This window comes from Schizosaccharomyces octosporus (assembly GCF_000150505.1).
Source record: "Schizosaccharomyces octosporus yFS286 unplaced genomic scaffold supercont6.1, whole genome shotgun sequence".
Classification (NCBI taxonomy): Eukaryota; Fungi; Ascomycota; class Schizosaccharomycetes; order Schizosaccharomycetales; family Schizosaccharomycetaceae; genus Schizosaccharomyces; species Schizosaccharomyces octosporus.
Genome location: NW_013185619.1, coordinates 2,879,556 through 2,901,164, shown reverse-complemented (window position 1 = coordinate 2,901,164; position 21,609 = coordinate 2,879,556). Strand labels below are relative to the sequence as shown.

Sequence of the window (21,609 nt, the reverse complement as noted above, 5' to 3'; positions counted from 1 at the left end):
AATATCGTCAGAAACCAGATTTTTCAACATTTGTTTACGCTCTCTAGGTGTTACTCGAATGTCACCTAATGCTGGAAGAAGCTTCGACACCTACAGAAACGAAACAGACCCAACTTTCGCCCATAAGGAACAACCGAAACAGCAGGTTCCTCGTTTGAAATTCATATACAGCCAACAAGATGTCGTTTTTCGGAATTGGAAAGGGTAATCAGTCTGTGAACCCTCAGAACATTGCTATGGCTGAACAAGAAGTTGAATTAAGTGTGGAGATTTTCAACAGGTATGTCTTGTTATTGCTCAAATAACGACATGAAATTGTGATAATCCAGGAGGTGAAACTCGTATTTTCTTTGATCTTGTGATAGTTTATTCGCAGGAACCTTTTAGTTGGACACGGTTATGCGTGTCTGTTAATAGTTTAGCGTCACAGTCAAGACTGAAGGATATCAAGTTAACAAAGGAAAATAGAATGGTCTCCTCTTGCCATAAAAAGTGCATTGCTACTCCTTACAAGGAAGCCGAGTTGACCAAAGGTGAAAGTGTTTGTATTGATCGTTGTGTCGCCAAATACTTTGAAAGTAGCAAGGTTCTAGGCGAGCATATGAAGAAAATTGGTGAACAAAATGCCCCCCCTCAGTAAATCCTTTATGATACAGATTTTTCCTAGCTTCCCATGAAACGATATCTTATCATGGAATGGAAAGGACAGCGTTTGTGCAATTTGTTTGGTTGTGGATGTTGTTCTTTCTCAAAAACATTCATAATATATTTCTTTTTAAATCTCTACATGGTTTTTCATTTCCTACTGCTACAGTTGAGTGTCTCGTCCTCGATAAATATGAACCTATCAAACCTTTTTGACTTAAAAGCTGGACGTTTCCTCTATTTTAAATCTTGTAGACGAAACCTTATTAACTTTATTAAAGTGCATAACTCACCCTTGTCTGATAAAATTGTTCGTTTCGGACTCTTTGAAACCAACCTTCTCTTTTGTACTCCTTGTTCTTCAGTCTCTTTGTTTTACTTTGAGTATTACTTACGAAGACATATAGCCTCAAATTCGATTTCAGACAATACATATTCTTTGTCTTTGGGTTTTTTGTTGGCATAAACTCTTAATTGTTTATGGGGTTGATTATCCATAGTTGGGTCAATCGTTTGCCATTCTTTCATGAAAGCAATTTCCAGAGAATGAACGATTTCAAGTACGTCCACTTTAAAGACATCAATCAATCTTTAAATATACTAGGTGAAAACTTAACTATACTAAGCCAAACTAAACGATACATCCGTTTCCTCAAAATCTAGTATTGGTCACTCAACTATTGATACGATCATGAATTCGAAACTTCCAAATTATAGTATGATCGTGTAACGTGTGAGAGTGAGAGTGCTTTACGCTAGTTTTACATGTGACATATTCCTGTTTCCTCTTGTCACTCCTTTATTCGATGAAAGTTCTATAATTCCAGTTTGTAGGGGCGTTTCGAATCTCGTTATTTAATGGAAATGATATTGTCTGACTTCATAAAAAGAGAAAAATTTTGTTAGTTTTTTTCAAGGGTTTAAAAAAACAGGTAAATTTATTTACAAAAGTCTTGAATTCGGTAATATTTGTACAATTTTACCGTTTCAAAATGGCATGACATAAACGGCTTGTAGGTGTACCCTCCCTTGTCGAGAACCATTTTAGTGAGGAAGCTCCATATTTTCTTAGTTCAGTTTCTACATTTCCTCCATCCTCTTCCTTTTGCCTATTTCCTTCAGCTAAGTGAATCATAGTTAAAGGAAGCTATATCCTCTTTATTCCAAAGGAATTATTCTAAATACAACTCTGTTAAATCACTGCTACTTACTTGACCCTACGTCCCGTTTAAAAAAAAAAAAAAAGGAATTCGTTGGCTTGAAAGAGCTAAGAGGATTAAACAAATTCTATAACTGTTTTCATTTCTATTAGTTTGGTATATAATCATTTTTTGACTGGTTCGATTTGTAGAAGGAAGTTGAATATTGGATGCTTGAATTGTTTATGTGGAATTGAGTTTCTTCCATACCTCAATTTGTCTTGCAGTTTCTATCGTTTATTCCTACAATTGGATGTTTTTTGTTTGATTTATCATTGTTGAAGGTACTATTTTTTGATATCCGCGGTACTTTCCAGCTAGGCTAATTTTATCAGCATCAAGCCCGACTGTTTATACAAACGCCAAAGCTTGTGAATTATTTTCTTTTCTTCTCTATTAAGTTGTATGATATTTCTTTTTCCCATTCTTTTTCTTTAACCCGTTATTGAGTGTCATTTTACTTTTACTTAACGCAACTTTTTTTCCTTAATATTTTTATCCTAACGACCATTTCTTTCTGATTGTTTCTCTTCTTCTTATTCCTCTTTTGATCTTTTCTGTTTCTCATCTTTCTTTCTTACTACCTATTTTTTTTGTTGTCTATTGTCTTCTATTTGTCTCTATTGCCAGTTTAAATAACCATGTATGCTACTGTGAAATCAAACGCAAAACTTTCTGATGGATTAAATGAAAACGTCCCTTTTCAGTTTTCTTCCGGATATGCGGATGGCCGTCCAAGCCTTATTTCAAGTGGATCTCCTCGTGAAAACAAACTTCCTTCATTGTCACCATATTCCCAATCTTCTGGAAGTGATGATCACTCCGACCACTCTACATCGTTTTTTAATCCATTTCCATCTTTCCAGAAGTTGTCTTTGAATCAAGACATAACAGACGGGGGATCTCTGAACAATTCTCACTCTTTCCGCAACAAACACCTGCCGAAACCGCCTCTTTCTTCTTTAACAAATTTACAGGACCCCGTGTTTTCTAACTATTTCGGTGGCGTTGAACCCCCGTTTCACTCCAAAAGCTTTGTTGATTCGAATAGCAGATGCAATGCACTTAGTCAAGATGCTACTACTCCCTCTAAGGTCAATATGTACGGTCAGCTTGGTTCTGATTCTGCTATTCGTTTTCCGCATTCATTACAAAACTCCGTTCCGCCTTTACAGACAGATTTCGGCAGAACCCTCTCCACCGGTATTTCTCACACACCTTCAAGCGGGATTTTACCCCGCCATACTCGAGCTCACTCTGATTTTTGGAAGCCTGTTAATCGACGGGCTGTCCGTCATATGTCGCACTCTTCCGTCGGCGATATGACAAGTATCACGCAAGCAGCTCCGTTAGGTACCTTGCCAAATTATAAAGAAAATCTGGATGCGAACTTTCTTTCTCCTCCTAGCAAGGTTAACGAGCGGAATTCGATTTCTGTTACATCCCCGACTCTTGCTTCTGACATTTCACCAACTGCGAAGTCCGATCGTACTTGTGTACCTTTTGTTTCGAGTCAGTCGTTCTTCCCCATCCCTAATTCATCGGTAAAACGAAATGTATCGGATTCTGCAAGACCTTATGTAAGTGTGAGCCCAGATTTTTCCCCAGCAGATGGTTTCGGTAGTATTTCATTTGATGGTAACCCAACTCCTTATTCAACCTTGAGTGTTGAGGATCAGTTTCCTAAGGAGAATCATGGATCTGCCTATATCTCACATTCAAAGTTGCTGCAAATCTTTCATAATAACAAAAAGAAGCGTTTTGAACTTTCTGATATATTAGGGAACGTTGTTCTTTTCAGCAGTGACCAATATGGTTCAAGGTTTATACAGCAAAAGTTGGCAACTTGTACTGAAGAAGAAAAAGAGGCTGTTTTCGAAGAGATTGTTTCTGATAACTGTTTACAACTTATGATGGACATTTTTGGGAATTACGTTATTCAGAAATTTCTGGAGTACGGAAATGCTGAACAAAAGCAGCTTTTAGTTTCTAAAATTAAGGGCCACACGTTTATTTTAGCCGTTCATATGTACGGTTGTCGTGTCGTACAGAAGGCTATAGAACACATTTCGGCAGAACAACAAATTGAAATTATTAGTGAACTTGATAGCCATGTTTTGGAATGCGTTTGTGATCAAAACGGAAATCATGTTATTCAAAAATCTATTGAATGCATAGACTCGGAAAGACTTGATTTTATTTTTGATGCTTTACGACCTCAAATACACGTGTTGTCTGCTCATCCTTATGGCTGTCGAGTAATTCAACGAATTATTGAAAAGTTTACATATAAACGACAACTTATTATCAAGGATCTTCTCCCTTATTCTTTACAATTGACCCAAGGTCAGTATGGCAACTATGTTGTGCAGCACATACTGAAAGAAGGTTCTGAGAAGGACAAGAAATTTGTGTTTAACTTAATAGCTAAAAATCTGCTATATTTGAGTTGTCATAAATTTGCATCAAATGTTGTTGAAAGATGTATCTCTTACATCTCCGAGGATGATCGTGCCTATATCATCCAGAAGACACTGACCGAGAAAGTTGACAATGTTAGCATTTTAATGTTGATGATGAAGGACAAGTACGCGAACTACGTGGTTCAAAAGCTTTTGGAGGCTTCTAACGATAAAGAGCGGGATTTGCTTATCTCATATATATATCCACATATTGCAACTCTTAAAAAATACACTTATGGTAAACATCTAATTATGTCTGTTGAACGATATCGCCAGAAAGCGCGTATTGATAATTCAAAGGAGTTAAAACATGAGAGAAGCAGCTAATATCGAGAGGCGTGTGAATATGAACGATTTCGGTTTCTTTACGTTTGTTCGGAAGCATTTTGTATATAAGTTAAAGGATTTTTGTATTTAAACGACATTTATGATACCTCTGCTACGATATTATGGATTTGGCTTATTTACGAGAACATAACTATGGTTATCACCACGAATACTCTTTATTTCATGTGTTTATATCACAATTTTTTTAGCATCATATGACGACGCCGCATCCAACTCCGATATTTCATGGATTCTTGCCTTATATACGATTACGAACATTAATTTTTTAGACAAAATGAATTGACTATAGTATCGAATTTTTTCCTTAGTAAATAAAAGTCCGAGTAATTATGACGAGAAGTACTCTTGATGGTATTTTTTTAGACAATGAGACGGCCATGTTCTTCCGATTCTAAATGGGCTGCGTCTCCAAATGTATAGATGTGTCCTGTACCTTCAGGAGTAACCTCAATTTCTGTGATGCTGGTGTTGACTGTAAGAATTTTCTTCTCTAGTTTAGTATGATCATATGTATATCCCTTTTCTTCCATAAAATGAGCGCGAAGAGCATTGATTACACCTCCATGGCACAAAACAACGACGCATTTTTTCTCTTCGCGTAAAGGAACGACTTTTTCCTCCCAAAACTTTACGAGTCTTTGCTTTAAGCTTGTAAAACCTTCTCCATAGTAATCAGGATGTTTGGTACCCATAAGGCGTTTTGCTTCAACCACATTCATCCCTATTATAGTATGTTAGCGACTTGCACGACCTTCATGGTCACTTCAGATAACTTCTGTACGTACCTTCTAATTCACCATAGATTCTCTAATAAAAGTTAGTAAAGTCTAATTATATTGTGTACTTACCTCTCTAATTAAATCCGAATATTCGATAGGAATCTCGGGTCGTAATTCAAGTAAAGGTTTGATGGTCTATAATTAGGTTAGTTTGCAAGTTCTGAAAATATAATCTACTAACCTCGCGGCATCGCTTCATCGAGCTGCAGAAAATTTGATCAATGTTCAGCGATGAAAGTCTGGAGCCCAGCAACTTTGCTTGGAGTTGACCGGTTTCACTCAAACTTGTATCCACAGATCCTTGCTGAAGAGAATGTTAGCGAACTGTCTTGAAGAGAGTAGACGAAGCCAATTCGTCTTTAAAATTCATCATACCAAAATCCCGACTTTGTTTTGTTCTGTCTGGCCGTGACGAATCAAGAAGACCTTCATTTTGGATATAAAAGATAAATGTTTTGCTGAGGGTTACAAATAGCTGCCAAAAACTGCCAGTTAGTATAAGCTTAAAGTATTGTTTTTGATTCTTTAATTCTTTTATATTTTTTAACAAAAAATATGAAATAGAGAAACAATATACTGATATTTACACGGAAACGGAGAAAAGCTTGTAGTATCAACTGAAGTTTGAACAGTGTTCAATGTTTATAATTGAACGAAGATTTTCCTCAGTACTCTCTCAGTGGACTTAAACAGATGCTTATGTCTTTTCTTTTCTAACTTACTTTTATATTTGCTGAAAAAAAGGCAGAGAATAAAATATTTAGTTTATTTTGGGCAGGGTGCGTTAGTCTAGTGTACTACCTTTCTATTACTTCATGACTGAAAATCAAAGTCATGGATTTTATGATTTACAAGATGGAATAGAGTGGATATGTAGGAATTCTGAAGTTCCTACGGGTTCAAAAAAAGCTATTTCTAATCGTTTGCGACAATTCCAAGGTTTGGCTTCTCAGGAAGGGTTGACAAATGAAGCAATTGAAGTGCTGCTCAATGTAATTCTATCCACTAATACAAGATTTGACAAAAGCCAACTGATTATCATTGTGAAAAGCTTATACCCAAAGCAGTTTGTGTCCCACTTCATCGCCGTCAAAATTATAAGCAGCTTGGATCCTTATGGAGTTCGCCATGCCTATGCATACCAAGAAAAACTATTGAATTGGCTAGCTCATATTTATGAGTTTTTAGAAGAAAAAGATCGTTTTGCACGGTTTTATGGTGTTTTATTTCATTTCCTGGACTATGTCACTCTCCGTCCCTCTCTTGTGCGTCTACTTATTTTGACAACCAAACATTCTTATATAAAAAGATTTAGGATTCATCAACTTCTGTCTTTATATCAAAAACCAGGAAACGCCAACGATCCTTATATACTCGAGCTACTACATACTTACAAACAGCACTATCCTGACGTTATTATTGGCTCCTTCCAACAAAGAGGCACTGTTCCATGGAAGATAGACCTTTCTTGGATTGCAAGAGTTTCAGACCTAATACATTCTTCGACGGAGCCTTCTCATCGTACACTACAAATGCCTGAAAAGCGAAAGAGAGTACCAAGCTTAATTCCAGAATTGTTTACTATGGAAAACAAACTTGAGAATGTTCCTTTGAACGAAGTTTTTACTGTTCAACAGCTTTCTTCTGCATTCGAAAAAATAAAACAACCAAACCAGGTTGCGGCACTTCTTCGTAGCAACGTTTTCTTCTTATACTATCGTCTCCTTAACAATCCAATTTTGGTAAATAAACTGACAGAATGGTTGTATACTACTCTTTACTCCGGATTACTCTTAGATTATGGAACACTTGAACAGCGCCTTGAACTTTTTCATTTCCTCAGTCGGCATTTATTGTACGCTAATAATTCGTTGTCATTCCTTTACGATTTTATAACACGTTACTTAATGAAGCCTTCCTTATCATTCAAGGAATACGAAGCTATATGCCATTTAATAACATGTTTAGATGTTGCGAAGAATGAGCAAGAATACGCCGTGTTTTTTAAGCAACTAGACCTCTACACTGAAAAACTATCATTAAAAGAGTGCCAACTACATTTAGATTATATATTAGTTTGGGCTTTGCGTCTCGTCAACAAAACGGATTCGAGGCAACAATCGGACTCAAAAGGTATTCTGTTTAAATACATTTTTTCACATTCATTCCATTTGCTAGATGTGTTTCTCTGGAACGAAAAACTCTTTGCTCCTTCGGCCTTAATTATGATCACTATTTTGAATGCAGGTAGTGATTTGAAAGTTCAAGTATGGCCAGAAAAAGTTGCTTTTGAAAAATTAGTAAAGCTTCTTTTTACCAAAAGCTCTCCTCATACTATTGAGACTAGTTTTCGTTTAATACAGTCAGCAGAACATAATTTAAGAAATGAAGACCAAAGAGACTTACGAGAGCAATTGAAAGTTATTAACAAGCAAATGACAAATTGTTTACTAGAAAATGCCAAAAAACCAGAATTCATTGATGTTATTTTTTTTGAATTGAACTTTCAATCGCTGGATAATTTTATGCCTAATTTTAACAATATGTGGTCTTTGACGTCTGGTGTTCAGTTTTCTTATTATACATTACAGTACTTGAAAAAGAAACAAGAGGAGGACCCTACTTTTATTCTGACTTCCTTGACGAATTTAACAAAACCAAAATACTTAGAACTTCAAAGGAACTTACATTTAGCCCAATCTTGGACGTCTTTTCAAACTGATTTAATTTCTGATTTAAAAAGGAAGTATTATAAAGCCATTTATCAATCATTATTCTCTTCATCCACTGGTTGAAGGGTTTTCTTATTAGAACTATTTAATCTGTCATATAACCAACTAATAATATCCCAAATTTTTTTGACTGCAATTTAGAAGAGCCGTCATAAACAAATACTTACTTTTTGCTACATGTGTTCTTCATATCCAGCTTTAAATTATAAAATAATTGCGAAATGTTCAACAACGCGTGCTAGAGCAAGCGTTCTTGAGTTGCCGCATGGTCCTGTGGAAGCACCTGTTTTTATGCCAGTAGGAACCCGTATGTTTATCATTTCTTTTAAATTTATTAAAATTCACTAACTTTACTTTTTAAGAGGCTTCTCTAAAGGGAGTTCTGCCTGATCAATTGGACCGAATGGGTTGTCAAATAATGTTGAACAATACCTATCATTTGGGCTTGAAGCCTGGAAAAGAGATCTTAGATACTATCGGAGGTGCCCATAAATTACAATCATGGAAAAGAAATTTGTTGACTGACAGCGGTGGATTTCAAATGGTTTCATTATTGAAGCTTGCTACTATTACTGAAGAAGGAGTAACCTTTCTATCTCCTAGGGATGGTACACCAATGCTGTTGACACCAGAGCACTCTATTGAATTACAAAATACAATTGGGTCTGATATTATGATGCAGTTGGACGATGTAGTACATACACTGACAGAGGATGTTCGAATGGAAGAAGCTATGTATCGATCGATACGATGGTTAGATCGTTGTCTAAAGGCACACAAGAATACAGAAACTCAAAACCTGTTTTGTATTATTCAAGGAGGATTGAATAAAAGGTTAAGGGAAATTTGCTGTAAAGAAATGATGAAAAGGGATACTCCAGGTATTGCAATTGGAGGACTATCTGGAGGTGAAGAAAAAAGAAGCTTTTGTGAAATGTAAGTATGCAATAACTTTTTGAGATGTGTTAACCATTTTTCAGTGTCCATACATGTACTGGTATACTACCTGAAAGTAAACCAAGATATCTTATGGGCGTTGGATATGCAGAGGATCTGGTAGTTTGCGTTGCTTTAGGAATGGATATGTTTGATTGTGTCTATCCTACTAGAACAGCAAGATTCGGGAATGCGTTAACTAGAAACGGCATCCTAAATTTGCGAAACCGAAGATTTAAGACAGATTCGAGTCCTTTGGATACAGAATGTCAATGCCCTTGTTGTATTCCAAAGGAAAAAGGTGGTTGGGGGATCACTCGTGCTTTTTTAAGTTCTTTAGTATCGAAGGAAACTGTTGGCGCTCATCTTATGACAATCCACAATACACAGTTTCAATTACAACTCATGAATGACATGAGAACTAGTATCATCAAGGATTGTTTTCCTCAATTTGTTAAGGATTTCTTTATCAAGTGGCACAAAGGAGATCGTTCAACATATCCCGAATGGGCTGTTACAGCATTACGCCTGGTGAACATTGATTTATTAGAGGACTAGAAGAAAGATTGGGTATTTAGGGTCTAAATGGTATTTGGAAATTTTTTATAAATAGTAGTTACGGTTTTTTTATATATAGTTCTAAAAAAGCTTGTTTGGATCATATTGTTCTAGTTTTTGTCTTAAAGTAATATTCAAATCATTTCTCGTAAATAATAGTTCATTAATACATATATCAAATATACTTGGCAAACACGTTTAATTGCTGTATATACTGGGACCGTTTAACCATCCGGCTCTACTGCTCGTGGACAACCCAATAATGTTATGACTGTTAACTCCATCGAAAGAGAACAGTTTGTGAGCTCTAGGCATTTGTTTTTATGGCCATTAGCTGAGGTTTATTTTCGAGAGGCTGAAAAAATCTTACAGCACCACGGGACTACTAGGGCTTTTGGCGATTTGCTGACAGGTGGTCTTCGCTGTCTTTATGCAGTTTTACTGGTTAGTCTTATTTCAAATATAATTACTTTTTGCTAATATCAGGATATTAGGATAACGCTCTTGAACCACGAGTTGAGTTAATTACTAGAAAACGCATATGCGAAATTTTGTTGCATCACACACAAGAATATGCAGATGCCGAGTCCATATTGAATCGAGCAATGTTAATTGCAAAGCAACACGTATGTCTAGGTTTGAGGACTTGCTTTTAACTTTCGTTAGAATTTCGTTGAAGAAAAGTTCAGTTTACAACTTCTGTTAGCGCGTATTTTTAGCAAAACTTCACCGAAAGCTGGGAAAGTCTTACTACTTCGCTGTATCCAAGAGGCGGAAGAATATGCCAAAGTATTGCAAATGTACGGTACACAGGGCATCGCCAGTGCTCATAAATGGGTATATGAATTTTATCTTTGTTGCTCATTATTTCAAGGTGTCCAACAGATTTCTAAAAACATATATAATTACGCAAAAGCATATAATCATGAAGAGATGATTCTTCTGGCATCAGTCCTAAGTCAAGATTTAGCAATGGAAGAAATTCCAACACGGACCCATCAAATAGCTATTCTTGTTTTGGTAACTCAAATTGTGAAATGTATCAGTGAGGGAAAAGTTTTGCAATCCAGAGAAAAGCTAAATACTGTACATATGCTTCTTGAATCCGATACTTTAAAATGGGAATCATCTCATGTTGAATTTACTATAGACGGAGAAATCTCCATCCGCCTAAAATGGCTTTCTATTAATCAGATTTATATTCTTGTTTATCTGATATCTGGCATTTGCTATTTACCTGAAACTAGTTCGGGACGTGCCAGTAGATTCCTTCAAGAGGGATTGCGCATTTCTGGAGACTTCGTACCTCATGAAACTACAGTGAATGAATCTTTTGAAACAGATCGATGGTTTCATTCTATTATTGATAATCTCAAGTGCTATTTAATAGCTGCTCACTTGAGTCGTTCAAAGTTTTCGAAGGCCGAAAAGCTACTATCCTCGAACGATGTTGAATCAAACATTTTTCGAACTTTATTAAATGGCATGCTTAAGCATAAAAAGGGAAATTTTGATGAAGCAGAATGTATTTACCGAAGGGTAATAAAGAACCCTGGTACTCCTAAAGATGTTTTCATTTTGTCCACCCTCAATTTAATCAATTTGCTGCAAGACAGTACTGAAGCAAACAACTCCCTAGAATGGTTAGAAAAATCTTGCAAAGAACAGAGAAATATAGTTTACAGTCTGTGGTGGATGATTTTAAAATTATCTAGAGAGGGCACACACGTTCAAAAAACAAACAGTTTACTAAAGCTTACGCAGAGTTCAGTAGAGCTTTCAAATACACAATTGCAATACGTTGTTTTCACAGAACTTTGTACTCGCTTAGGAAATTATGAACAAGCTGAGAAAATGGCTATTTCTGCGCTCACATTAGCCAGGAAAAGCAAGGATAACATTTGGTCTTTTTTTTCTGGAAAGAATTTAGAAGGTAAGTTATGAAAACGAACATTGACTATATCTGAGAAATGTCTATATGCAGTTGGCTTACTAATAAATTTAGTACTATACGAAGGCCTTCATGAGTTTGAAAAGTTGAAGCAACAAAAAGAAGAGAATGCATCTGTTTGGGAAGAAATCAAAAATTCCACTTTCTCGAATTAACAATTTCAGCATAGAAGGTTAGAATCAAAAAATATCATAGTGAAGCTATAATAATGTAAATAAATCGTTAATATACAGAATCAAAATGCAGAAAACCACGGATTCTTTCTGCTGTGTAATGGAATATGTATATCACTATAATGTTCAAATTACTGAGTTCACATTATATTTTGACGAACAACCATAACAATAGTTCTTTCATCATGGCCATTCTTCCGGAATTCTTAAGGGAAACACCTCCTGTCACAAGGTAAATATATATAAAAAAGAAATCGCAGCTGTTAACGACCTGCAGATACCTTATTTTTGGCACCTTATTGACGACTTTGGCGGTAGTACGTAGGAAATTGTAAAGCATGCAAGTTTAGCTAACCGATTAAGAATTTTGGGTATCTTAGAGAATTAAAAGTATTTTTCAATTGGAGGTTATTCTTATTCAAAGGAGAGGTATGTCGCAAAACCACTGTAAACCTTCACATAGGTTGAACAGTATAGTGTTTATTGGTGTCCAGAGGAAAACTAATGTAATTCAGTATTGGAGAGCTATTACTACATTTCTATATATCGGCCCATTAGGTTTGGAGCCTATTCTGTACCTGTCCTTTTTTTTACGATTTATGAGCATGCTTGAGGAAGCTAGTCCTCCTCCACGGACGAAAAATTTTATGAAAACAATAAGCATTGTTTGTGGATCGTTGTTAGTTTTAAGCTACTTTTTTCATATGCCTTTCGCGGCTTCTTACTTTTCCTTTAGCATGCTTTATATCTGGTCTTGGAAACATCCATTGTACAGAGTCTCGATTTTGGGGTTATTTGATGTAAAAGCTCCATATGTCCCTTGGGTTATGATTCTTTTACGCTGGTTTCGCAGTGGAAGCTTTCCTGTGTTGGATTTATTAAGTGCCTCGATTGGGCATATTTATTTCTTCCTCTATGACTTTGGTACTATTTAGAGAATTTCTCTTTTTATTTAAAAAATAATGGTGCCAGTGTCTCCGAATTTTGCGAAGAAGAATAAACTTAAAAGACGATGAAATCAAGTCGTCTGAATTACTTACTACTATCTCTAGCGATCAGACATTGTTTGATGAATACCCATAAAAACAATTATTTCATATACAAAAATAGTAAATTGCTTCTCTGGGAAAGTGATCGACCATAGTAGTTGGCGCATCAGAAGATGTCTCAACTATATGCATATTAGCATATGCCACAGAAACGAACTAGTTTGCTACTTCGTTCTTTATCTAATAAATAAACAGAGGAGTTTACATCTATATAGGAATGGTATTTTAAGATCTCATGTTCCTTCGTTTGTTGCCTATTGTCTAAACTACCCTTGTGGTAAATTTGGTACAATCGCTACTGTTGGTTCTCATTATAAGCAGAACGATTAACTGATAGAAAGGAATTATAACGGAAAAAGACTTGAACTATCATCGTATGGATATTTACTACTGTTGATACGCACCGAAGATAGCCAATAGTGTCTTAAACGTTCATCCGATACTATACAACTCTTTATATGTATGAATCATAATTATTTTTGCTTTGTTTGGAAGCAGCTGAATATTGGTCCACAGTAGGTTATTTTTTTGCTTGTTGGATATTTCGTGTTCAAGGAAAATGAATTCCAGTTTCTTGTCTTGATAACACATTGTTTTCATTACTCATGGGATTTTACGCTATTTTATATGCGTTCTATTTAGGATTGTGTTCTTAAAGGTACTATTCCACATTCTTCTTCTACCACCCTCACAATCCACTGCCTACCTATTAAGAGGCTAGCTAGATTGCCCAGCTAGCCAACAACGAAATGCTACCGAATAACGCTGATTTCAAGTCTTAATGAAAGCCTTCTCCTTCATAATATTTCAAGCGCTAAAGATTAGAGAACGTTTACTCTGTAGAGGGATAAGAGAATTGTGGGAAGAAGGTGTGATTGTATTTCAGGGAGCTATTTCTACGACCTTGTTTCTATCGATCATAAAAGCAAAAAAAAGAAAGATTTCCAATTGAGAAGAAGGTCTCTATACACTTATAGCTCTTCCTATCCTCGAGCTTCTTTTGCATAGAACCCCGTTAACATCAGCAGTTTTTATTCTTTGGATTTATCTCTATTTCTTTTTTAATGCGTTTTGTTCATTAGTAACAATTCTCTAGGAAATCATATTCCTATACGTCTGCTCGTACACTACTACTACCACTACATAGAGAATTGTTGTTCAAATCTCCCTGTTTACTAGTGTAGTGGAACACACTGCGTAATAAGAAAGTTTCGTCTACATTGAGTTTATTGAACGTAAACCAACCATCTCGCAAACAGAAAATCAGACCATTTCTTAGAGCTTCTTATACGCTGCCTCACAGCCACTGTTCTTTCAGTACTCTGCCAACTCCATGGATTATTTGCTGGATTTAGCCGATCATTATGTCTTGGATTCTGTCTATGATCAAGCGTATCCTTTAGCTCGCGACAATATTTTGCGCGAAGCAATTAGTTTATTCTTTTTAACATGGATGGGAGGTTTCCTATTGTATATAACATTTTCATCTTTGTCGTACCGCTATGTATTTGACAAGAGTTTAATGAAACATCCCAAGTTCCTCAAAAACCAAGTATGGCTAGAGATTTGGACAGCCTCGAAAAATCTTCCCGGAATGGCATTACTTACAGTGCCTTGGTTTCTGGCTGAAGTCCATGGCTATAGCCTGTTATATGATCGCATTAGCGATTACGGGAAAACTTACTACTTTCTTTCTCTTCCCTTGTTTGTGCTCTTCTCAGACTTTGGAATCTACTGGGCTCATCGATTCCTTCATCACCGCTGGGTGTACCCTCGTCTTCACAAGTTACACCATAAATGGATTATTTGCACGCCATATGCTTCTCATGCATTCAAGTCTGGCGATGGATTTCTCCAGTCTTTGCCATATCATCTTTTCCCTTTCTTCTTTCCCCTTCACAAATGGACCTACCTTGCTCTGTTCACCTTTGTTAACTTTTGGACAATTATGATTCATGACGGCAAGTATATTTCCAACAATCCTATTATCAACGGTGCTGCCCACCACAATGGTCATCACATCTATTTCAACTACAACTATGGCCAATTTACTACCCTATTTGATCGTCTTGGAAATTCGTTCCGTGCTCCAGATGAGGCCTGGTATGACAAGTCTCTTCGCACAAATGATGATGTTTTGAAGAGAGAACTTTCTGAGTATGAATTTATTCGGAGCCAAGTTGAAGGAGCAGATGATCGTGACTACGCTTCCGATGGCAAGAAAATTAAGTAAATTCGTTCTTTTTCTTTTTCTTCTCCTTTAGATTTATCTATGTTTTCTTTTTCCTCCTGTCTTTTCCTTTCTCTATCCTTCCTCTTTTGCTTTTTATACAATCCCTTTTGGCTTCAAACGATTATAGTATGTTGTTTTCTTGCCGATTGAGAAAATGCATCACCTTTTGTTTTTTATATCTGTTCGTTTTCAATGACTACTACATTACATTGAGCTAGCTTAGACTCTCTTTTTCTTGTGAACAGTTTAATTAGAACAAGGATGAATAAAAACTAGTTCTCAAACATCATTACCAGGAGAAAAACTCACCATGAATTGAATTGCTCTTTAACTTGCATATGAGCAGGCTCTCTTCAACCTTCGCGTTGATAGCGTTCCAATATTGCTTCGTTTAATTTATCGTTTTCATCCATATTCATGCTGAGGTTGACTGTTGATATCATGAAAACATTTTATAGTTTCATATGTAAAGTTCCGTTGTTTACCAATTTTAATATTTCATCCTTTTTCTATGTCAGATTTATTGTTACTAGCACTGCTGTTTCCATATACTTTCATTTCACAGGTGCACTACATAGACGACATATTCGTCAGACCGGTAAAAAAAAGTACCTTCATTTTTTTCCAGTAACATTGTAAATGTGTTAATACGTTTATATATAAATAAGTTTCACGAACAATTAAAACAGAAATGATCAATCAACAAATAGAAGTAATTGGAAACCAATCAACATAAACATTATCCTGTTCGTGATCATGTAGGTCGTCGTGTCACACATGTTTAGGATGCAATTAACAAGCCTATTACCTATTAACAACTTAATTCGCATTTTCTTTCCTTGTACTCTCCATAAAAATTTAGAGATAAACCAAAAACGAATTGGAAAAGTTTTGAAAGTTGTAGATAGACAAATCGCATTATAGTGAAATTTCAAAAGAAACGAGAAAAAATAAAAAGGAGCAAGACTTCACTGTTAAAGTGTCAAATAGAAACTCTTTTCGTTCACAAAATTTTAGAACAGCATTCTATTTTCACTTGCCTCTGCTTGTTCCTTTTTGCTCATCAGTCAATTTGAGCACGCTTTATTTCGACGGGAACAAAATTGTCCAAATCGACGGGTAAAAAGCCGCGAGCATGAGGAGGTATCAATTTTTTGTTCAAATCAGGACGGATAGAGAGTTCCAAATGACTAAAATTAAATAATTCTGGCAACGGACGAGGCGGACTTTGAGGGTTGCGTGAGTCCGGGAGTTTTGTATTTGGATCACGGAGTTCATCAAAGAAAGGATGACACATGGCTTCTAGAGCAGTAAGACGGTGGGTAGGAGTATATTGGAGCAATTTAGCAAGTAAATCGATGGCTTCCGTAGGTACGCTTCGTGAAAAGACTCTGGAGAATGGATGGGGGCGGATTTGCGGGAATCGATGTTCCATGTAGTTAGGATTCATTGTTTTGATTTGTTCCCGAGTGGGAGTACCTAAAATTTTTATGATCTCTACCAACTGGTCAATGCCGCTTTCTCCCGGGAACAAGGGCTGACCCAACATGAGTTCAGCCATAACACAACCAGTAGACCAGATGTCAATTGCGGTGGTATAATTAGTGGCGCCAAAAATAAGCTCAGGAGCACGATAATAACGAGAGCAGATGTAGGAAACGTTGGGTTCACCGGCTACAAGAATCTTGGCACTACCGAAATCGCAAAGCTTCAAGGCACCGGTTTCAGGATCCAGCAATAAATTTTGAGGCTTAATGTCACGATGACAAATTCCGCTGGCATGAATATAAGCTAGTGATCGTAAGAGCTGATAGATGTAAAGTTTAACTTCAATCATAGGCATAGATAATTTTTGACGACTATATAATCGGGAAGCTCGGTAGATAGTTTCAGGCATAAATTCTAAAACCAGGTTCAAGTAAACTTCATCGACCTTTTCACCGGTATTGTAGTAATACGCAATCAAGTCGACAATGTTGGGATGCTTTATGAGCCGCATGATTTGCAGTTCTCTATTCTGTTATGGTTAGTTTGAAGTCAAAAAAATCTAGAAAAACTAAAAAAGAAAAGAAAGAAAAAGCCATATTGACCATCTATGTAAGTCCGTCAAGGAACTCAAAATGTCTCTTTACGAGACTGTAGATTTGGCCTGGAAACCCAAGACAGAGGGGATAACTCTTGGTTTTCTCTTCTTTTAGTAAAACAAAGATAAAGGGAAAAAATCAAGTATACACACCTTGAAACGTTTGTCTTGTAAAACACGCTTGATGGCAGCTTTACTGTCGTGCTCAATAAGATGAACTTGTATAACAACGCCAAAGCTTCCGGAACCAACTACTTTGCTAGAAGTATAAGATAGTTGCTTTACTTCGCCGGTGGCTCCATCACGAGCAGTTTCCTTGATAATTCGGAATGGGTCCACAGGATCTGGGTAGAACCAAAGTTAGTAAATTGAAGCCAGGAAGAAAGAAAAAAAGACAAAATTTGAATAATAAAACAAATACGTACGATGCAGACCATGACTCATTGTGAAAGAGAAGATGTAGAAACACGAGAACGGACAATGAAACCTTCAAAGAGACGACAAACGAGAATCAACTTTCAGAATAAAAACTAGAGGTGTTCTTATACAGGAAAATCAATAAAATACAAGAATAACACGAAAAATACAAGATGGATCTCTGAAGGATTACGCTGGAGAAAGAAAGCTAGAGAAGAGGTCAGAGGAGGATGGAAGCAACGTGTCTGTATGAGGTAACAAATTGTGTGGAGACTAGTTTGTGTTACTTCCCCTGTCACTCCCGGTAACAATGTATGCTATTATCAAGAGAAGCACGAAGCCGCTTACAAGAGGCAGTCCATGACGCCGGCGTAGCATAGCATAGAACATATAGAATAAGCATATGGTAAGCGAGATTTTTATTGACTCATCCTTAAAATGAGAAAAAACACATGAAAACGCTTATGTTTTGAATCTGTAAACCTCTTCTTCTTTATTTATTTTTCTTATTCTTTAAGGATCTTGGTTTCGTTTCCTCCTTCTTGACGAGCGGGTTGCTGTAAGTGAATGCGACTTGACCTTTCCCGATCCAAATCGTTTGTTGCTTCCATAGAACCATTAATGGCTTGCTGCCTACAGATATAGCCTTTTAAGAAGCTTCGTTTTATGGATCGTTCATTTCAACATAAATAGCATATTCTCTTACGGTCCCTGGATACAGGACACAAATGTATGGTTTTCTTGGACCATGATGAGTCTGCAAGTGGACGCTTGGCGATGATTTCAAACCCGTTTTTAGTTCATAATTCATTAACAGGAGGACCTCTTTCAGGAAGAACCTGTTCTATAAGCTCTCCAGGTGAAACAAAACAGTAACAATCTCTTTGGGATTCTTCCTCCTTTTGCGTCCAAAGAGAATTTCTCTCGTTAGACATATTTATCCTGGGTATCGCTATACGAGTTTAGACATACTGTTCTAGTCCATTAACCATTTTTGTAGAGGGCCGTTTTCTTTCACAATCCAATCTGCGCAACTCGTTACAGTTTTCACTAATGGATGAATATGAATTGACTTTATTCATGTACTAACCTTGGTTCTTCATTTTTCTTTTATTTAGGTCCATTGAATTGTTTCCTTCTTATTTTGCTAGTTCAAGTTGCTCTTAAGCTGTTTGCTTTTTGTTGACTTTTTATATACTACCTCGTTAGTATTATATATTCGAACAATATAAGTAAATATGTCAGAATACTTATACCATCTGATTTTCACAGACAATTTTATAGCACAGTCATTCTTCCAACTCTTGTCGTTTTTTTAGTACAATTCATTCGTTTGCTTTTTCTTAGCTTACAATATATTCATTTCTTTCTTTGCAGACTGTTGCAGCCACGAAATAGCAGTCCTCCTTTAGGTACACCATTCCACCGTTCTTTGCTTGCTGCACTTTTTTCTGGCATTTATAACCGGAATCATTTTTGCTTTTTTATTTTACATCTTTACTCTTGTAAGTTCATAATGTCTTCGTCCCTCGCCAAGAACGTAGTTATGGACGAAGAAGCTGAAGAAGCCTTCGACCTCTTCGACGTAACCCATAAGGGTTTCATAGACTTTGAAGATTTAAAACGTTCCTGTTCCTTGCTTGGGGAAGACTTGACTCAAGACCAATTACAGCTTATGCTCGAAATTGCTGGTACGAACGGGAGAGTCAACCGCGAAGAATTCGCCCAGCTATGGCTTCATCTCTCTTGATAGTTTTTCTTGCATTTTTCAACTATTTATTTTTGCTTCCTTTCTCTCCCGCTTCCTATGTTTTGTATTTTTACACCTAGTTCGACTCTGCGCTTTTCTTGTCTAAAATGAGTCTTTGCGAACTCTGTGACTCCTTCTACTTTTTTATTATTTGCATGGATGAATTTCTTTTACTTGATTTTGTTTGGGTTACCGTATTTTATGTTCTATTATTTCATATGTTGTTCTATTCTTACGTCTCTCACTGATGCGAGTATATGGTGCATAATTCGTAATGACTGTTTTGTTCCTGTTTCCTTGTTTAATTTGCATATTTTATTTCTTTTTTCTTTTTTTTACTATTTATCATCTATTTTAGTTTGTTTCTGCATTCTTCTTTGTGCCTTCAATAATCCTTCATTACCTCTTTATCCATTCACTTAGGCTAAACTTCACATATATGAAATGCATAATGAGCCATTACTAGTAAACATAGAAAAACTTATGTTTTTACCACATTCTATAGACGCTAGAAAGGAACCTTAGAAAACTAAGTGTTCGTTTCTCAACTTCTCATATCCCAGCAAACTAGGCCAGTTTGCTTTATCCTTTAAAAGTACCTTGCATTGTCAATCGCTACCAATTATAACAGGTGCTATCTTTTTTAAGCCGAACCACCCTCTGAACTTGGGATTACGATGGGATAGGATACCTTGTTACTGTGTATCACCCATTTCACTCTATGTAAACAATATAAAACTCAATTAACAACTTGAATCCATCCATCACTGGGATGTATCTGTTCCTGTGAAACAAGGAATGTTCAACCATACGGTCATATATCCTCTATCCTCATGAACCCGTTTCACAACCCAATTTCATTCCTTTTACTTCCTTATCATTGCATTTACTACTTACAATTATTTCCTTTTTCCTTTTCTTTTTTAATAGAAATTTCCTTCTGACATAATCTTATTCAATTTACGAATTTTTATATTTTCTTGACAACTACTCAAGCTAGTGAAACCTACGAATCATAAGTCTTCTCCAAAGCTCCATATCTTGCAATGGACAATACTTCTTTTAAGGATATATATCAATTTGATGAAGAAAAAGAAAGAAAAATTTTGCGCGAAGCGCCATGGAAACACGAGTATGATTAACCAATGTTGCATATAATTTCCCATCTCAACGATGCACCAAAGAGATTCAACTAACCCATTGTAGTCCATTCTATTTCAAATCTGTTCACATTGATGCTGTTGCCCTTTTAAAAATGCTGCGACACGTGTCGCAAGGTATGCCATTAGAGGTTATGGGCTACGTGCAAGGAAAAGTAAAAGACAACAAGTTAATCATCTTGGATGCATTTGCACTTCCAGTCAAAGGAACGGAGACTCGTGTGAATGCCCATGAAGAAGCCGATGAGTATAGTGTCCAATACCAAACCTTGTGTAAGTCGGTTCATCGCTACGAAAATGTAATCGGTTGGTACCATTCTCATCCAAATTACGGTTGCTGGCTCTCGGGCGTTGACGTTGAGACGCAAAAGCAAAACCAGCGCTTTCAAGATCCATTTGTTGCAATAGTCATTGATCCTAAACGTTCTTTAGAATCACATTACGTCGACATTGGTGCATTTCGTACTCATCCAGAAAATATGAACAGACACAAGTTATCTACATTTAAAAACAAAGACGCGTTCCTCTACGAAAATCTACCTTCCGCCAAAGTTGCCGACGCTGGTGCTCACGCCGACGCTTATTATTCTTTACCTATCACATATTTTCATTCCCCAACAGAAAAAAAGGTTACTGAATTCTTAAAAATGAAAAAATGGTCCGAAACCATATCCAGTCCGTCAATCATAGAGGTATGCACTTGATGAACCTTTGCTGCATTATTGCCATATGCGAATCTATACACTAACAGTTTTAAGGACCCTATGTTTTTTAAAAGATCGGAAAATTCGCTTTTAGAATCAATTGTACAGGCAACTGTAAAACATCCAGCAACTACTGTTCATGCTTCTGAACATATGAAACCATATTACCGGGAAGCCACTTCATACTTATCTCAGCTAGAGCTGCAAGATCGCTTATTCAAAAACTAACATTTTCTCTACATATTCCTGTTTTCATATGCTTTTATGTACTTTAATTTTGAGCTATACTTTGACCTCAATTGATTGACTCGGGCGGCCTTGCCGTTTTCTTCCGCGGACCTCCCGAATACATCACAGATCAGTTTAGAATCATGTGTTTTAAACTTATCCTCTTTAAATGGCAATTTACTTTATTTCACACTGAAGTTTC

At 36.4% G+C, this 21,609-nt stretch overlaps 13 protein-coding genes across 13 annotated transcripts; 9 read left to right on the top strand and 4 right to left on the bottom strand.

Annotated features, from left to right (window-relative positions):
• Window positions 1–75: 75 nt before the first annotated feature.
• SOCG_02116 (Tim9-Tim10 complex subunit Tim10) lies at window positions 76–766 on the top strand. The gene is made up of 2 exons (XM_013160610.1): window positions 76–280; window positions 469–766. The coding sequence occupies exons 1-2, from the start codon at window positions 180–182 to the stop codon at window positions 638–640; spliced, it is 273 nt and encodes a 90-aa protein (XP_013016064.1). The 5' UTR covers window positions 76–179; the 3' UTR covers window positions 641–766.
• SOCG_02114 (RNA-binding protein Puf3) lies at window positions 700–4,957 on the top strand. The gene has a single exon (XM_013160608.1). It carries the CDS (start codon window positions 2,486–2,488, stop codon window positions 4,631–4,633), a length of 2,148 nt encoding a protein of 715 aa, XP_013016062.1. The 5' UTR covers window positions 700–2,485; the 3' UTR covers window positions 4,634–4,957.
• On the bottom strand, window positions 1,033–1,780 carry SOCG_02115 (uncharacterized protein; the record flags this gene model as incomplete). Its single annotated transcript, XM_013160609.1, has 2 exons — window positions 1,033–1,234; window positions 1,629–1,780. 2 exons carry the CDS (start codon window positions 1,778–1,780, stop codon window positions 1,033–1,035), a joined length of 354 nt encoding a protein of 117 aa, XP_013016063.1.
• SOCG_02113 (phosphoglycerate mutase family protein) lies at window positions 4,861–6,247 on the bottom strand. The gene is made up of 6 exons (XM_013160607.1): window positions 6,156–6,247; window positions 5,809–5,918; window positions 5,615–5,737; window positions 5,503–5,568; window positions 5,440–5,461; window positions 4,861–5,375 (listed from the first exon to the last, which is right to left on the bottom strand). Exons 2-6 carry the CDS (start codon window positions 5,863–5,865, stop codon window positions 5,014–5,016), a joined length of 630 nt encoding a protein of 209 aa, XP_013016061.1. The 5' UTR covers window positions 5,866–5,918; window positions 6,156–6,247; the 3' UTR covers window positions 4,861–5,013.
• SOCG_02112 (inner centromere protein Mis6) lies at window positions 4,891–8,257 on the top strand. Its single transcript, XM_013160606.1, has 2 exons — window positions 4,891–5,431; window positions 5,476–8,257. Exon 2 carries the CDS (start codon window positions 6,249–6,251, stop codon window positions 8,226–8,228), a length of 1,980 nt encoding a protein of 659 aa, XP_013016060.1. The 5' UTR covers window positions 4,891–5,431; window positions 5,476–6,248; the 3' UTR covers window positions 8,229–8,257.
• Window positions 8,258–8,342: 85 nt separating this feature from the next.
• SOCG_02111 (queuine tRNA-ribosyltransferase) lies at window positions 8,343–9,659 on the top strand (the record flags this gene model as incomplete). Its single annotated transcript, XM_013160605.1, has 3 exons — window positions 8,343–8,472; window positions 8,528–9,101; window positions 9,146–9,659. 3 exons carry the CDS (start codon window positions 8,343–8,345, stop codon window positions 9,657–9,659), a joined length of 1,218 nt encoding a protein of 405 aa, XP_013016059.1.
• Window positions 9,660–9,742: 83 nt separating this feature from the next.
• Window positions 9,743–11,845, top strand: SOCG_02110 (cohesin loading factor Ssl3). The gene is made up of 4 exons (XM_013160604.1): window positions 9,743–10,103; window positions 10,154–10,285; window positions 10,326–11,592; window positions 11,665–11,845. Exons 1-4 carry the CDS (start codon window positions 9,927–9,929, stop codon window positions 11,763–11,765), a joined length of 1,677 nt encoding a protein of 558 aa, XP_013016058.1. The 5' UTR covers window positions 9,743–9,926; the 3' UTR covers window positions 11,766–11,845.
• A 123-nt stretch (window positions 11,846–11,968) lies between these two features.
• On the top strand, window positions 11,969–12,718 carry SOCG_02109 (Der1-like family protein; the record flags this gene model as incomplete). Its single annotated transcript, XM_013160603.1, has 4 exons — window positions 11,969–12,015; window positions 12,061–12,100; window positions 12,147–12,212; window positions 12,299–12,718. 4 exons carry the CDS (start codon window positions 11,969–11,971, stop codon window positions 12,716–12,718), a joined length of 573 nt encoding a protein of 190 aa, XP_013016057.1.
• A 1,447-nt stretch (window positions 12,719–14,165) lies between these two features.
• SOCG_02108 (C-5 sterol desaturase Erg31) lies at window positions 14,166–15,065 on the top strand (the record flags this gene model as incomplete). Its single annotated transcript, XM_013160602.1, has 1 exon — window positions 14,166–15,065. One exon carries the CDS (start codon window positions 14,166–14,168, stop codon window positions 15,063–15,065), a length of 900 nt encoding a protein of 299 aa, XP_013016056.1.
• Window positions 15,066–16,128: 1,063 nt separating this feature from the next.
• Window positions 16,129–17,592, bottom strand: SOCG_02107 (CMGC/GSK protein kinase Gsk3; the record flags this gene model as incomplete). The annotated part of the gene is made up of 3 exons (XM_013160601.1): window positions 16,129–17,082; window positions 17,302–17,492; window positions 17,574–17,592. The coding sequence occupies 3 exons, from the start codon at window positions 17,590–17,592 to the stop codon at window positions 16,129–16,131; spliced, it is 1,164 nt and encodes a 387-aa protein (XP_013016055.1).
• A 479-nt stretch (window positions 17,593–18,071) lies between these two features.
• On the bottom strand, window positions 18,072–18,647 carry SOCG_02106 (uncharacterized protein; the record flags this gene model as incomplete). The annotated part of the gene is made up of 2 exons (XM_013160600.1): window positions 18,072–18,198; window positions 18,538–18,647. The coding sequence occupies 2 exons, from the start codon at window positions 18,645–18,647 to the stop codon at window positions 18,072–18,074; spliced, it is 237 nt and encodes a 78-aa protein (XP_013016054.1).
• Window positions 18,648–19,081: 434 nt separating this feature from the next.
• SOCG_02105 (uncharacterized protein) lies at window positions 19,082–19,315 on the top strand (the record flags this gene model as incomplete). The annotated part of the gene is made up of 1 exon (XM_013160599.1): window positions 19,082–19,315. The coding sequence occupies one exon, from the start codon at window positions 19,082–19,084 to the stop codon at window positions 19,313–19,315; it is 234 nt and encodes a 77-aa protein (XP_013016053.1).
• Window positions 19,316–20,361: 1,046 nt separating this feature from the next.
• SOCG_02104 (COP9/signalosome complex subunit Csn5) lies at window positions 20,362–21,407 on the top strand (the record flags this gene model as incomplete). Its single annotated transcript, XM_013160598.1, has 3 exons — window positions 20,362–20,447; window positions 20,522–21,167; window positions 21,234–21,407. The coding sequence occupies 3 exons, from the start codon at window positions 20,362–20,364 to the stop codon at window positions 21,405–21,407; spliced, it is 906 nt and encodes a 301-aa protein (XP_013016052.1).
• Between the last annotated feature and the right edge of the window lie 202 nt (window positions 21,408–21,609).

Excerpts from the sequence above, each read along its gene's own strand:
- SOCG_02112 (XM_013160606.1), top strand. The coding sequence starts at position 6,249 with ATGACTGAAAATCAAAGTCATGGATTTTATGATTTACAAGATGGAATA.
- SOCG_02113 (XM_013160607.1), bottom strand. The coding sequence starts at position 5,865 with ATGAAGGTCTTCTTGATTCGTCACGGCCAGACAGAACAAAACAAAGTC. Across the intron at positions 5,462-5,502 it reads ATTCGGATTTAATTAGAGAG|AGAATCTATGGTGAATTAGA; the intron begins GTAAGTACACAA and ends AACTTTTATTAG. Across the intron at positions 5,376-5,439 it reads AATCTATGGTGAATTAGAAG|GGATGAATGTGGTTGAAGCA; the intron begins GTACGTACAGAA and ends ATACTATAATAG.
- SOCG_02110 (XM_013160604.1), top strand. The coding sequence starts at position 9,927 with ATGACTGTTAACTCCATCGAAAGAGAACAGTTTGTGAGCTCTAGGCAT. Across the intron at positions 10,104-10,153 it reads GTCTTTATGCAGTTTTACTG|GATAACGCTCTTGAACCACG; the intron begins GTTAGTCTTATT and ends TCAGGATATTAG. Across the intron at positions 10,286-10,325 it reads TGTTAATTGCAAAGCAACAC|AATTTCGTTGAAGAAAAGTT; the intron begins GTATGTCTAGGT and ends AACTTTCGTTAG.
- SOCG_02116 (XM_013160610.1), top strand. The coding sequence starts at position 180 with ATGTCGTTTTTCGGAATTGGAAAGGGTAATCAGTCTGTGAACCCTCAG. Across the intron at positions 281-468 it reads AGTGTGGAGATTTTCAACAG|AATGGTCTCCTCTTGCCATA; the intron begins GTATGTCTTGTT and ends AAAGGAAAATAG.
- SOCG_02114 (XM_013160608.1), top strand. The coding sequence starts at position 2,486 with ATGTATGCTACTGTGAAATCAAACGCAAAACTTTCTGATGGATTAAAT.